The sequence below is a fragment of the Xiphias gladius genome, chromosome 5, assembly GCF_016859285.1.
Source record: "Xiphias gladius isolate SHS-SW01 ecotype Sanya breed wild chromosome 5, ASM1685928v1, whole genome shotgun sequence".
NCBI classification, from domain to species: Eukaryota; Metazoa; Chordata; class Actinopteri; order Istiophoriformes; family Xiphiidae; genus Xiphias; species Xiphias gladius.
The window spans coordinates 21,781,395-21,797,491 of NC_053404.1; the positions used below are offsets into that span (position 1 = coordinate 21,781,395).

Consider the following 16,097-nt stretch of genomic DNA (forward strand, 5'->3'; position numbering starts at 1 on the left):
CCTCTCAGCACTCACACAGATAGACGGGGATGAACCATAATTTGCTCAGGTGCGATTACATAACACTTCCTGGTAACTGTTCCTCCAATGAGACGTGACGCATGGGCCTAAAGGTCGCCGCCCACGACAACGCCTACATCCTGTCTGAGTGCCAGGCAGGGAAGCACCAGGGAAACACACACACACACACACACACAAACACACAAGGAAACACACATGTACTAACAGCAGCCAGCCCTGCACTAATTTAGCTTCTGTTAGCTGCTGTGGGTTGCTATGGTAACATTTCCGTGGCAAATAAGCATGTGCTCCCTCTCTCCGCCTCCCACTCTCTCGTCTCTCCATCAGTCTCTGAGCAGCAGCACCTGCAGTTTCTATTCAGTGGTCCACATTTTAGCATGGAGTAACTTTACAAAACTGTGCAGGAAGTTTATTTATTTGTTTGTTGGAATATGACGTATTTTTCCCACAGAATTGCATTTTGAATTTCTACAATGACTACCTCATATTTAATAAGAGTAAATAAATTTGCTTCTAGCGGGTCTTGAGGTCAGGTGTGATTGTTGTTTGTCAATTTGTCTGTTGGGCCAAGCGTGTGCACATTCACAGCTGTCATCAGTGGGCTCCCACCCGCATCTATCTATCTATCTATCTCTGTTATCGTTACCATTTTAGCATCTCTTCACATTATGCTGCTAGGACTGCCACAGGTTTTATATCCATTGGCCCAGTTGCTCTGGATATTGAAATAATCTTACATCAAGCTGCGTAGTGAAAGCAGCAGGTTAAATCATTAGGTCGGGGGTCTAACATATCGACGACACCTCATCAGTACGATCAGGAACAAAAAAAACTGCAATAGAGCTGCTGAATTAATCCAGATTGGTGACTTCATGAATGAGTTCTACAAATCTCAACCTTGAACCGTTTTAGTGCAAATGGGTCCAGTCAAATACAAAGGCCCTGCCATAACATCCGTCTTAATAAAGCTCATAATGTTCAGTTTTTGGTGACATTGACCGAAATGTGAAAGTCGGTGATGTATTGGACAGGAGGGAGGCGGCATAAGACCACTAACTACGACCTCTGTGGTGAGACAAATAATTCAATTAGCATCTCTGTAAAGTGCGTCGACGACAGCACAAACGTCGACTGTGTGGCAGAGCAGCTGCACTGGACCGCATTAGACGGTACAGGTGTACCTGGTGAAGTGGACACATTACTTCTGCCTCTTTGTCTGCTTCTTCTTATAGAACAGTGTAGGTCTGGGGGCAGGCTTTCAGCAGGTGGTGGTGACTGAACACCTCCAGGCGCGGAGCTACCGCGTTTGTCCTTATGATACTCTGACCTACTGCCTGATGGGAAAAAAGCCACAACTGTAAACAAGTTTTAAAATAAATGTAATCCCCTATGACACGGAGCTGTCTGGCTTTCAGCTGCTACAGGGTTTGCAAGGTCCTTCCGTAAGAGTGAAGGTAAAACTGATACCACATCTCAAACTCCCTGTACTGTATATCTGAAAGCTGCTGTCTCCTGCTAATTTTCTGTAGGACTTATTTCCAGCTCTTAAAAGGAATAATTAAAATGACTCAACAGACATACCGCAGCTCAATAATAGAAAAAAAAAAAAAAAGAAAAAGACCATTCTCCCAGTGCTTATGGGATACACAGATCAACAATCCTTCGAGTGGTCGTTTACCTACTCCCATTAACCAAGTGGCGTGAGTTTGTGGCCAGTGGTAACGCCCTGTCAGGCTGTTCAGGTGTGCAGGCAAATGCGAGCGAGCGCACAGGGCGGGGATTTTGGAAGAGGGCAAATGTGTGAAGCTGAGTGTGAAAGGTTGTTACTGCGTGCCGATGTGGATTTCAGCGAACGTGCATACACGCATGCATTTACTGAACCAAGAGTAGTTGTGTTTAATCAAAATTAAATTATTCTTTGCTGGATAATAATTGCTCTTTTTTTTTTTTGTCGCTCATACTGTCCCTCGGTGGCCTCCAAAGTAACACAGAAATGATGCCATCATAATCTTTCTCGCTTATTTCCCCCCCTTAAGAACAACACAGAGGGCAGAAGAATTACATCCAGTGACCGACTGAAGCTCCTTGAGTGATACTGATAATAAGATGATAATCATTTCCATGCCCGAGTACCCACATGGGTTCTGCCGTCTGATGTCCCTGTGCTGCACAAAAAGTGCCGTCTGCACAGGTGAAGATGGAGATACCTGATGTAAGACCAACAGAACCGCATGCACATCCGTTGTGTGCAATTTTCTGAGTATATCCATCCCTAAAAGTGTGTGTTCCTGTGTGAGAGTGTATTACTGTAACACACCATAGATCCCTATGGGAAAATTAAAAAACAAAAAAACCACAAAAAAAAAAACCACACACACACACACACACAGGTTTTCTCTCTGTTTCTGCATGTGTTTGGTCACTGAGTCATGCAGTGTGAGTGTGAGCTGATTATCAAATCTGCTGCTTGTTTCTAAAAGTATATATCGCAGGATGTGTGTGTGTGTGTGTGTGTGTGTGTGTGTGTGTGTGTGTGTGTGTGTGTGTGTGTGTGTGTGTGTGTGTGTGTGTGTGTGTGTATTTCCAGGCACGCAGCTGACTTACTGGATGTGAACAGATTTGGTGCAAAAATAATGAGAAAATATAAAGTATGCACAGTGTGAGAAAGACAGTGTGTGTGTGTTTTCCAGCAAAGGCAGCGTCTACCTGAGGCCTGGCAATGGTCACACTTATGCACGTGTGTCAGCATCACCCTTGATGCGATGCTGACACCGAACCGTATGTTAACAATGTTAGATAGAGCTATTGATACGGACCGTTGTTTCCATGTATTCTTATGACTAATCAATAGGGGGTTCTCCGTCACTATATGAAGCTATCGATGGAAGTGGACGTACTCTACTTTTACTTTTAGTCTGTTGTTTTTGAGTTACTTTAAAACTCTGGGTAACGCTTTAACATACAGCTTGCGACTTCATTTCGTGTAATTTCGTTGCACCAATAAAATACTCACTAGCTCGGACTAGCGTAACAATTGCACATTTAGAGAAAGGAGAAATTAATGTATTGTTTGTTGTAGCTATATTGTGACAGGACATAAAAGATTTTCGTCAGATGGACGTCAGATTTTCTGTTAGCTCACGCAGCCGGCAAGTCTCTGTTCAGACCCATATAAGTGATTTGCTAAACTCAAAAAATGATCGACAACTCCCTCATTATTCAGACATTTGTTCCCCTTTATTTTGAGCTTCCAACCTCAAATCTGCACTACTGTATCTGACAACTGACGAGTACCCCTGTTGTAATTTAGGAAATGTAACCCTTACATTTTATAGCCCCTTTAACCCCTACATCTGAGTTTGCAATGAGTTTCCCGAAGGCCCTTTTCTTTCCTTACTGTAACTCTGCAGTTTTGGTAGCCTTTTAAAATGGTGAAACATTACAATTACTTCATAGTTCTGCAGAATATCAGTGTAATTTATTCCTCCTTTTGCCTAAGATGTCGAATTGTTACTTCCTTGTTCCCTCGTACCTACATTTAAATACAAATAGTATTTCTCTGGTACTGAATTTGTACAACAAAATTACACTATAAATAACGGGCTCCACTATAGAGCCTTACCAAACTCAGTTTCCCTTTAAGAGGATATTAAGAAAGGTATGTTTAGGGGCGTGTTTGCCTTGATCGACAGAGCTCTGAGCCTGTCAGACTCAGTCATGGTGGTTGGCGCCCAACGCCACCAGGACTCCCCCTGCCGTTTGCCCACATTTGGGATTTTCTGGCACCAGTAACTAGCCGAAACTCAAGGATTCAAAACATCCCTTCCTCAACCTGGATTCAGGTGACCCTGAAGAAGCTGCAAAACATCAGTGATGGTGCCTATGTGCAGATAGTGAAAGTCAAAGTGTGTTGCTTTTGGGAAATAGTCTGATAGAAGCAGCAGTACTGGTTCCTTTCTAGCATTGGTGTGTGTGTTATGTGTGTGAGTATGTGGATGAAGGAGGGACACCTCAGTAGCATGCCTGTGCTGGTATGCGTGGCTTTAGCCCATGATGCCATAACAGTGGCACTGTGTGTGTGTGTGTGTGTGTGTGTGTGTCTCTTTAGCCCATGATATCACAGTGGAGTTATGCAAAGCGCTGATTCATAATTCACATGTCTGAGTGTTGGATAGCTGCAAGCTCCACCATTGTTTCCACTGCGACACACACACACACACACACACACACACACACACACACACACACTCAGGACACAGTACTCACACTCTCCTCCTTGACCTTCTCCATGGTGCAGGCAGGCAGCTGCCCCTGCAGTGGTGGTGGTGAAACCCCGTTCTGGTCCATGGCAACAAACAGCTTCCCGTTGACGTTGAGAGTTGGATAAAACACCTGGAAACACACACACACACACACACACACACACACACACACACACACACACACACACACACACACACACACACACACAAACAGAGGGACAAAATAAGAGTGTGTATGTAGACATTTATCAACACCAAGGAGATTTGGCATCTTTAATTGCCATATTGGCCCAACTATAGGACGACCCTGATTATATGACTTCTTACTTTCCAAAATCTGTGCTTGAGAAAAACACTTTGACGATAAGAAACACTTTTACACTCATTTGTTCCTGTTTGCCATTTTATCAAATCTAATCAAAACCACGTCATCTGATCTCATCTTTTTTAACAAAGTCTCAGGACATGTTGCCTCCTCTAATCTGAAATAATTTCATGTCATTTTAGAAATACGATTCCATGTCATGTTTGTATAATCTGACTTGATCAATATTATCTCATGAAATTTCTTTTTTCTTGATTAAATATAATCTCACTTCTGATCTAATCTAATCTCATCCTCAACTATTCCAATTTTATCTAACAAAATCTAACATCATGCCATTTATATCCCACCTGATATAATCTAGTCTCGTCTCTTTTCATTTGATCTAATTTAATGAAAAACTTGACATCACGTGTCATGTTTTTCTAGTTTCATTTGAAAGTCTAATCCCACGCCATTTTATCTGATTTAATCGGACCCCATTTTATTTCAAGATATATGTATATTTTTAAATCTAAAACTACTCTCACGTAATTTTATAACATCCCATCTTATCTCTCCACCCAGTGTGAGCTGAGGCTCTGCAACCTGCAAACCTGCAAAGGATAAGCAGATATACAGTAGATATGGATGGATGGATCATTTCATCTCATCTCAACTGGTCTCATCTAACAATGTTTACAGTCTACGTCTGTTTACAGTAAATGTTTATAGGATGTATTTGAGAGTATGCGCGTGTGCCGCTCACCTGCGAGCTCCTGCTGGCCGTGCTGTAGGTGCTTGGCCGCCGTTTGGGCCACTGATGGGGCAGGATGCCACCGAAGGTCCCGCCGCTGTAGGTTCGGCCCCCGACCCCCTCCACCACATCACCCGGGATGCTGTACTCGTCGTCGGCCATCTCCCCCTCTGACCCCCGGCTCCTCAGACGGAAGTTGAAGATGGAGGAGACCTGACTGCTTCGCCGAGTCCTCGTGGAGAAGGAGCGGGTGAGGAGGGGGTGGAGGGGCTGAGGAGCAGAGGATATGGAAAATGTTGGGAAATATTACCTACAACAAAAAGAAATGAGCGGCATCCAGATTCTTCTCCTCTCACCTTTTCCCCGTCTGTCATGTCCACCTGCAGCAGCTTTTCCTCCGATAGGTTCGCCTCCACATCGGCCACTCCCACCAAAGTCTGGCCGAAGGGCGAGAGGTCTGGTGACATCAACGAGTCCGAGTCGAGAGCTTTGTGGGCAGAAACCTGGTGGACGAAAAACATACATGTGTCTTTAAATGTAGTTGGATAAAATATAAAAAAAACTCTATCAAAGTCCATTAAACTAAATAGAAAGTACAAGAAAAAAAAAGGAAAAAAATAGATTTACAACTACTGCATTGTTGTGAATGATAAGTATTCATTCGTTAATGCATTTTCGTACATAAATAAGAATGAAGAACAACAGAGGTAAGTGCATGTGGTTTTTAGAGTTTCTAAACCTCACAATGAGCAATTTACTTTGTCAGTTCCTTGATTTAAAAAAATGGATCCATTTAAAAAATTGACTAAAATCTCAGATAACCTATTAACATTTATGTCAGGTTTATGTCGGCCCAGGACGTCAGCCAGTTTACCTGTTGCTCTTTCTTGAGCCTCTCCATGGCCTGCTGGAACTCGCGTTCCTTCTGGCAGGCCTCTGCAATGGTGGCCTGGTTCTGCTCCTCATACGCCATGGCCACCACGGCCAGGATGAGGTTGACCAGGTAGAAGGAGCCCAGGAAGATCACCACCACGAAAAACACCATGTAGGTCTTACCGGCCGAACGCAGCGTCTGCGGGCGCAGGCACCAAAAATATCCAACACATTAACAGAAATAAAGGACACGATGTAATACACATGCAGGGGATGTCCTGCAGAGACACAAATGCAAGGGTGACTTTCCCACTTGGAGTGGTTATAAATACGTTGATACACTCAGGATCACCTCTGATTATTACCATGCCCTTGCATAGATATGCTTTTCCAGCAGCCGCACGTGCTTTGTGGGATTTTTTTCGCCCCGGTTCTATCTAAGCATGCTTCATAAAAGGCTGCTGCTCCGTCTGATTGGTGAAGGTTAACGAGATTAAACTGGACAATAGAATATACAACGCATTTCATTCTCAACCTCATCCAAGTCACACAGGAGACACTTTCTGTCGTCCGCTGGGACTGAATGGGAGCATCCGGTTTCCACAGCCGAGGGCTGGGTGCCAGATCGTCACCGAGCACAAACAGACCTCTGAGCGCTGCTCGGGTGACATATTGTCAGTGTGCTTAATAACACAATATGTTCTCAGTCCTTGGTTTGCTTAATATTTCTTCTGACCGTTTTCAAATAGCAGAGACTTAAAGTAACTTGCACTACAAGGGAGCTTATTTCTAAATATATACTGTAAACCAAATGTAGACGATAACTCTGCAAGTTCCCTTGCCCATGGATAATTATACAAGCAATCCCTATTGAAAAAAAAATGTTTAGTAAGTCTTTTGTCAGGGATGTTAATTTAACTATTCCCAGTCACAGCGTGTCACCTTTCTGCCTAACTTCACATGGCCCCCATCCCGTATCACCACACACTGACAGTTTTGGGGCCATTTTATCAATCAAAATACTCTAAATCTGATTTTTAATGTGGGGTTTGCGGGGTTCACATTCTTATTGCTAATTATAAATGTGAATAGCAGCCATATCATTTTTTAATACTGAAAGACACACTGGAACCACTTTAACAGTTGTCTAATAACTGAAATAACTGTAACAGAATAGAAAAAGGGAGTAGGAAGGAAAAAAAAGGGGGCATCCGTCAAACAGAAAAGCCCGGTAAGTATTCAGATTAATACATCAGGAAGGACAGGAGAGATTAATATGTATTTACACATACATACCGTCCGTACATGTACTGAATGAACATGCATATCCAAACATGTACAGTATCTACATGAAGAGCAGCAGTCATGGCCGTGTCCCACTCTACATAAACATTACCTGGTGGTAGAGGTTTTCCCAGTAGTCTTGTGTCATCAGGCGAAACAAGGACAGAAAGGCCCACCCAAAGGTGTCAAAACTGGTGTAGCCGTAGTTGGGGTTCCTTCCCGCCTTCAGACAGTCAAACCCATCTGGGCACTTTCTGCAACACACACACACACACACACACACACACACAAGTCCTTATTTAGTGTGTCTGTCTATCAAAATGTGCTGTGAAACCATTTGAAAGGCTGTAAATATTTTTCTCTTGTCACCAACAGAAATATCTGCATGTTTTTTTTGGCCTTGGGCTTCGAAAGCCAGCGGATTTTCAGGATCTGGTTTCGAAGATTTTGAAGATGCCAATCATCAAGTGATCGGGGGTGGGTGATTATATAATTGTATTTACTGTTTCTCTCAAATCCGTGGTTTTGGAAAATCTAACACCACAGGTTGGTGCAGAAAGTGGGTGTGCGAACATTCTGAAAGCTGAGAAATTTCAATCAGAATTCAAGACAGCGCATATCTATCTATCCATCCGTCTATTTATCCGTCCATCCATCCATCCCCGACAGAAACACCGGCTCTGTTTCCTCATCAGTGTTTACGACCGAGGAGTTGTTATCGTGGTGTGAGCGGGACCCGCCCACACGTGTCACTGTGGAGACGGAACAGATAACGCACGGACGGCATTCATCATATCCACTGATGCCGCCCCAACAGTGTGTTCAGTCAGTGTTGAGATGTTAGCTGTAGATATAGCTACTGTAACAACATGCACACCGATCACAGAGATGATCTCCCCGGAAAATTCAGTTCTTTTGATTATTGGGATGAGTTCAAAGATTTTTCAAACTGCTGTCTTCGCCTCAGTTTGTGCGGTGTGACCGACTTTGTGTGCAATTGCGCCTCCTCTACAACAAACTTTGCTTTCTATTGGATCACACCTCACCTTGGAAGGATGATCATTTTCAAAAAATGTCCGATAAGCAGGCACTGGTTTGTCAGTAACCAGAAACAACTATTATTCATACTGGACAGCATTAACTAAGATTAGTAATAACCTCAGAGGTTGTCTGTATGAACTTAAATTATCTGCAAATATGCAGTGACTGTAATCTGTAAACTTAAAAATAAATCCCACTATAATCCTGCGATCATTGGCATATAAGTAATTAAGGGGCTTTTTGGAAAGTATTTCATTGTTACTACATGCAATTTTGCTGAGGTCGAGAACTGTGAAGTGTCCAGTAGAAATCATCAGTGAGGGATTCGGGAAGTTCATTTAGTCATCTAGCAGAGAGATCTCTTACATTAAAAAAGGGTTTCCGGAGATAGTCGTAACGGTTTGACGGGTAGGTGAGAGTGAAACTGACTTTGTCCTGCTCAAATGTGCCACGGTTAACACAAATTCCTAAATGACATGAGGTCCGACTAATTCAAGTCCAGTAAAGAAACAGTGAAGGATGTTAACTTTACCATGACAGCTGCAACCAAAGAAACTAAACTGTAGACGTTAAAAGTCAAAGACTAAAGAGTTGTTCATCTTTTTGAAGCATGAAACTGTAGCCTTGGACTGAGTGGAGGAGTTATGATGCATGAAGAAGAGGATGACATTAACACAACCACCGACAGCGTAGCATGAACAAACCTCTGGTCAAACAAAGCTCTGAGTCACTGAGGAGTTTCATACTGAGTCACGGGAAAGGTTGCCGCTGTGCAGACGCTATCTGGGGATTCAAACCGACAACCCCGAAGTCACAAGCCCACTGCTGTGACCCGTCGCGGAGGGCACCGCCCCCGCCGGGCCGCCGCAGCAGCTGGAAAGCTTTTAAGGCGGCAGCTCACGCTGACTCATCAGCGGCCAACCTGCCTGTATTTGTTACCACCTTTCTACACAACATTTGGTGGGAGCTGGTGCTGGTAATTCATTTAGGACACGTGTAAATAAACTATCCAGTTATATAAGGTTTATATAATACAGCTGTGTAAAAGGAAAAAATGAGGCAAATCTGATTTTTTAATCATTAAACTGAGTTTAAGTTTTTGTCTCTCATTGTAATAACTAAATCTGCACAATGCATCTGCATTGTAACAGTGCAAGAAATATGATTGCAATTATGAAATGATACTTCTTTCGGGTAATGAAAATATGACAGGAACAGTTGGATAATGCAGCGAAATCAACAGCTGCGGTTTTATACGTGGCAAAAACGGTAGAAGGTGAGCCAGTAAGATAAGGCTGTCACGTTTAATGCGACAGTCATCAACACACCAGAACTTATTTTCAAACAAACTTTTCATTTTCTTTTTTTTTTTTTTTAAATGGTCTTGAACCTCCTTCATTTAACTGTATTTATATTTTCTACTTTTACTTTATTTTCACTACGGTAGTATAGAGCAGCTTTGGCACCAACATGTCTTTCCGCCTGTAATCTCATAACCGAGGGCAAAATCCCTATTGGCTTTTGATACAGTACGATGCAGAAATAGCGGCACAGAATATGAATCTGATATCATAGAGCCCAGCAGCTGACATTTCAAGCATTCAACTGGAGCAGTCATTTTCATGCCATTTAAATCTCCACCTAACTAAAAATTTCCATTTAAAAAAAAAACAAACAAAAAAAAAACACAACAGCCAAAACACATGCTCCTTTCATTGCAAAAGGAATAAGCGCAACAGATCAGGTATATTTGATAGCGACATGCTGTGAGCACCATTTCCAGAACCTTTTTTTTTGTTTTGTTTTCGGGACTTGAGCAAAAGAGGTCTTGATCTCAGTGAGACTACTTGATCTAAGTTAAAAAACATATCATTGTTAATTCCAAGGCAAAATGTCACGTGGCCGCTTTTCCAAACAACAACAACCAAAATCTCACACTGAAAAGCTAATTAGCTGTTTTTCACAGACATTACAGTAACATCGATCAATTTTAGTGCACTAAAGACGTTCCAACTCACTGCCCCGCTTAACCAAACATTACGGTAAGAAACCAGACAACTTGAGCGCAAACTGCTGATCCAAGCATTACAGTAACAGCGACAATCAATTTTAATTAGATAATAAATAGTTCAAATGGCGATTCAAGTATTGGAGAACCATCAGCCGGTGTAGCTAATAATACCTGCAGTTAAGTAGGAACAACTGATTTCAGTAAGATCAGGTCACGGTAACAGTGCGTAATGTCAACAATTATAAACTGCTTGTCCAAACATTATGGTGTCGGAAACTGTCATTTAAAAAAAACAAAAAATCAGGTATTAATGCAATAAAAACATGCCAGGGGGCCTCTTATCCAGCCACTATGGTAAAACAGTTACGTGCACTGCACACGTGTAATGTGATGCTGAAAAGCTGAGTAGCTGCTGCTCCAAACACTACGGTACCAGCAGTAAAGGTTAACGTGGTTAAGGGTTCTAACCGGCAGCTGATTTCAGCTTTACGGTACAATTATGTAATGGGAATCTGATAAAGAAAAAAAAAAATCATATGGAGCTGCTGATACTAGCATTACAGTAACAAGAATCAATGATAATTCAATGAAAAAGTGCACATTGTTAATGATATATACGGTAACGGCAACTTCCATGTGCTTATGAGGGAATTCTGAGCAGCCGATATTACAGACATTATGGTTTATATTGAGAGATAAGCGGAGGGAAAAAGAAACACAACACCACACACACACTGTGGACTGTTACACTGATAACGCTGGGGATGAAGTCATCTCTCTCTCTCACACACACACAGACACACACAGACACACACATACACACACACACACACACACACACACACACACACACACACACACACACACACACACACACACACACACACACACACACACACACACACACACTATGACTAACCAACCATCACGTAAATCCGGTCATCTTGATGCCAGTTAGACTGACATCAACCCTGAGGAAGGCCACTGCGTCCACCAAAAAACACACACACACAACCACATTAAATTCAGTGTGTGTGTGTGTGTGTGTGTGTGTCTCATTCCTTCACTTCCATCCATCCATCCATCTCATGGCAAGTGAGTCAACATGGTGGCATGTGAGTGGGAAGAGTGGATGTGAAGTGTGTATGATGGGTTTGACTGAGGGTGTGTGTGTTTGTGTGTTTAAAGAGCTCGAGGACATAAGGAGAGCGTGTAAGAGGTTTGGAAAACGCAGACAGGAGGCCGAGTGTATAGAACGCACGCGCGTGTGCGTGCGCGAGGTGTCAGAGTGCGAGAGCCAGCAGTTATCTCTCACACACACCTCTCTCTGTGTTAATGGAGGGACGCCACTTCAGACCCCCCACTCTCACTAAAGGGGGCCCCCTCAGCCCGGCACTTATGCACCTAGATCACACACAAACACGTATGCATGCGTGCGCACACACACACACACACACACACACACACACACACACACTGAATTTAGTGTGTGTGTGTGTGTGTGTGTGTGTGTCTGCTGGTATGGCAACGCAAATACTCAAACACACACACGTCAGATTTAGTCTCACTTTGAGGATACAGCCACAATTGGAAAACATTTCCAAAAGAGATTAAAAAAAATACCAGGGTGTATTATTTTTCAAAACCAAAACAGTGGTATAAATAAATTAAGGGTATTGTTTACCCATATTTAGTGGTCGAAAAGAATCTGTACAAAGCTTCACTCGCTTTGTACGTAAGATGTATGTAAGACATTTAAGGGATACTCGGGTAGTAGTGTTTTTTTTCCAGCGCAGTGCCAGATTAACCAAACCTCGGTGCGTCCGCAGAAACACGTATCAAAAACGGCTGAGTGCTAGAAGTTCACACCAAACGCTTGACCGTAGCCACCAACAAATTAGAGCTGAAATTATTAGTCGATTGACCGGCTCGCCAGAAAATTAACTGGCAACAATTTTGGAAATCGGGCATAAATAAATTTCAATCAAAAATGCCAAACATTTGCTGGGTCCAGTTCGCCAAATGTGCAGATTTAATGCTTTTCTTTGTTGCCTGTTACACTAAACTGAATATCTCTGGGTTCTGGACTGTTGCTCGGACAAAACAAGGCAGGAACTCAACTATTCTGCTTTCTCAGGACTGTGTGAGAGCTGATTGACAGTGGTCTGGCAACGCCGGTGAACGACCTCAAATGTTGCTAAATCCTGATTGGGGAATGGAAGTGCGTTTTTCCAAATGAGCGCCACTCGCTTCAATTCAAGAGAGATTCAGGGGAGCACAGAGAAAAACGCAAATGCAGAAATTTGTCGCGGAATGAACAAGTTGGTTTTTACTGCGACGAAAAATAAATTATGTCCATGTAGAGTCAAATCGCTCATAGTAAGAAGTTGACTGAGGCAATTGGGTTTTTTTTTACAAGTACAAGAATAAGTACATTTATAACTCTTGTGTTTACACAAAGGATGTGATAGTTAAAGACAGAAACAGAAATGGAGAGAGAGATGGACAGGCAGGCAGACAGACAGACATACGGACTCATTCAAAGACAAACAAACATGCTGGGGCTATTCTGGGAGACATCCTGGGGATTTCTGTGTGTGTGTGTGTGTGTGTGTGTGTGTGTGTGTGTGTGTGTGTGTCTGTGTGTGTCTGTGTGCGTGTGCGCGTATTCACTTCATGTTCCCCATGCCAGTCTGTTCTGTTCCCTATGACCTCCTGCACGCACACACACGGGCACAAACACACACACAACCTCTAATTATAACACCCAGGTAAACTCGAGTCCGGGAGGAAGAGAGTACTTAGCATCACTATGGCAACTGTATCCCAGTGCTGGTTGCCGGGGGAGACTGTTTTGTGCCACCTCTGGTGGGAGACGGAGAGACCGTGTTTTGTGTGTGTGTGTGTGTGTGTGTCAGCGAACTTTCCATGTTACTTCACAGTACCTTACCAAGACGCAAACCCGAGGCGGGTTCACCTCAGTCTCCGTGTCTCGGGAGTCCGAAGGGTATTTATTTTGTTTACTGATATAAAACACATACCTCTGTCTACTAGGGGAGACCAGACGTGTTCCACATCGGTGCACTGATACACTTGGACAGATGAGAGACGTCTAATCCTTTGTAATCTGATCTCATATTCTCTAGTCTAATACAGTCCAATCTCTTCCCCTCTAATCCTGTCTAATCCAAATTAGCCTAATCTGTCCTAATCTAATGTAAAAACATAATATGCCCGAGTATTATCTAGGTAATTCTAATCTGATATAAAATAATCTAACATTGCCAATTATAATTGGGTCTAATCCTAATCTCTAGTCTATCATACTGTTGTCTAATTTACGTTGGCCTCATCTACTCTAATCTAAAACAGCGTAGTTTAGGCTATCCTCTAGCCAAATCCCCTAAATTAGCCTTACTCTATCTAATCTTGTGTTAATATAATCTAATATAACCTCGTCTAATCTGATTAATTCTCATTTTATCTAAATTATTCTAACGTTGTTGGTTTATCCTACCATTCTATGATTTAGCCTGACCTCTAATCCAAATCTGATCTGGTATAACCTCATCTAGCCCAAACTAATCAAAGAAGATCTTTTTTAATCCAAAGTAGTCGATTCTAATCTTTAATTTAGCCTAATCTAATCAAAATGCAATTTAACCGAGTCTAATCTTGTTTTACCTAAACTAATGTGATCTGATTTCACATAAACTAATCTAGTTTAGTCTAATACAGTGTAGTCTAGTGTAATCTTATCTAATTTCATCTATCCTATCATATTTTAATCCAGTCTAATCCAATTGAGCCTAGACTAGTCTAATATGATTTAATTCAGTCTAATCTAGTTTAACCCAATCTACTGTGATTTAATTCAATTTGAGATCTTTGACCAGAATAACCAGGTTTCGTTGGCATCTATCGCTGAGTTATGTGAGTTAATTCGGAAGTCTGTGGCTAATGTGTGCTAACCTTCATCGGCTCCGATTTAAATGTCTGATGTGAACTTATTTATAACCCAAGAGCAAGACTGACTGTCAAGACGGAGTTTGAGCAGCCACATAATGTGAATCTAACTTTAGGTTTGGGTACATACCGGATTCTCACCAACACATGTTAGATGAAAGGAGACACTGCGTTTGCGAGAGCAGAGTATCGTTTGGCTCCCAACTAAAAGGCAGAAAGCAGCCAAAAAAAAAACAAAAACGAAAAGGATGTCAGAGGTCAGAGGTCGCGATTCATGCTCCAGTACAGAGAGTTAAGGAATTTTCGGGTGAAGGTGTTCAAGTCGTCTATATTGACCTAAGGTCAGTGTGGGGCTCTCAGTGTTTCCATGAGACGGGTGGAGAAAATCCCTCCGGCTCTGATTCTGTTTTAATGTCTCATCAGTGACACAGAAGCTCCTGAAATAGCAGCTAAACTACCGGGGCGGGTCGCCTAGCTGCTAGCATCACAGCACAGACCGGGCTGGCTGCGAACCAGCGCTTTGATCACAGCCGAGCGCTAACTGTCTGTGTGTGTGTGTGTGTGTGTGTGTGTGTCACTTTGATCACCGCATTTGGTCACATTAATAACAGAGTCGTCTCCAATGTGTTATCATTAGAACATCTAAACCATCCTGATTACCAAGCACTTATAAGCACACAGACACACACACACACACACACACACACACACACACACACACACAGCTGGTCTTCTGATGCATGCTCAGACCAGCCTGATCCAGACTTGTTCACAGTAACTAAAAAAAATATTCATCAACATCCCTGATCAGAGTCGGGATGTTCAGAACTGATCCACTGGAGAGAAACCTGATCTCCATTAGTCATGGAATCAGGGCAGAGTTTTACTGGTCTGCTGGTTTTAACAGACGTACAGTAATTCTTAACCCTTCGAACCCCAGGTTTTGTTTTCTTCTTTGCTTAGTTTTCACTTCAGAGGCTCGTGAAACTGCCACTGAATGATTTTTTTTCTTATTTTCAGGATAAGCTGAGTGCTAGGATGCGCTCCGATTGAGTGTAAACCTACAGTTACCGACAGCGAGACTGCAAAGAAACCTAGTCAAATGAAAGACTGAAAATTGAGTTTGTTTCAGTTCAGTCTCTGATGGCGTTTCAGAACAGTTTTTAGTGTGACATTAGTGTTCAGCAGGCTCATGGGCCACAGGCCATTTCGGAAAATGCCAAATGTTTATTTCGGTGGTGAGCTATTCATGCCACAGAGTCTAAATGTTCCTGAAGAGTTTCCTCAGTCTGGAGGAAAAATGCGTCAGGCACAGTTTAACTTTTCATAATGTAAAGCCAAAAGGGAATAAGGGCTACTTAAGCTTTTCTAGACTGCCTTGGATCTCTTCATCTTCGACAAAACCTTTTCTAACTCGTGCATCAGACGATAAGAAGCTTCCCGGGCTCCAGTCAGTTTTAAGACTTTCATCTGTGTCGATTCCGATGGAAGGTTTGCCGTCTCACAGTCTAAATACTCCCTCGAAGATTTTCATATGTAGCTTTAGTGTTGCATGCAGTTTAAATATCCTGTGGTCCG

The 16,097-nt window shown here is 42.5% G+C and overlaps 1 protein-coding gene across 1 annotated transcript in view; it reads right to left on the bottom strand.

Annotated features, from left to right (window-relative positions):
- Nucleotides 1–16,097, bottom strand: part of LOC120789913 (sodium channel protein type 4 subunit alpha-like) — a 179,609-nt gene that overhangs the window by 75,283 nt on the left and 88,229 nt on the right. Inside the window, exons 10-14 of the mRNA XM_040127122.1 lie at nucleotides 7,614–7,755; nucleotides 6,219–6,416; nucleotides 5,701–5,847; nucleotides 5,357–5,614; nucleotides 4,288–4,413 (exon numbers count right to left, since the gene is read on the bottom strand). Of these exons, the coding sequence (XP_039983056.1) occupies nucleotides 4,288–4,413; nucleotides 5,357–5,614; nucleotides 5,701–5,847; nucleotides 6,219–6,416; nucleotides 7,614–7,755 (871 nt within the window). The remainder of the gene's footprint in view (nucleotides 1–4,287; nucleotides 4,414–5,356; nucleotides 5,615–5,700; nucleotides 5,848–6,218; nucleotides 6,417–7,613; nucleotides 7,756–16,097) is intronic.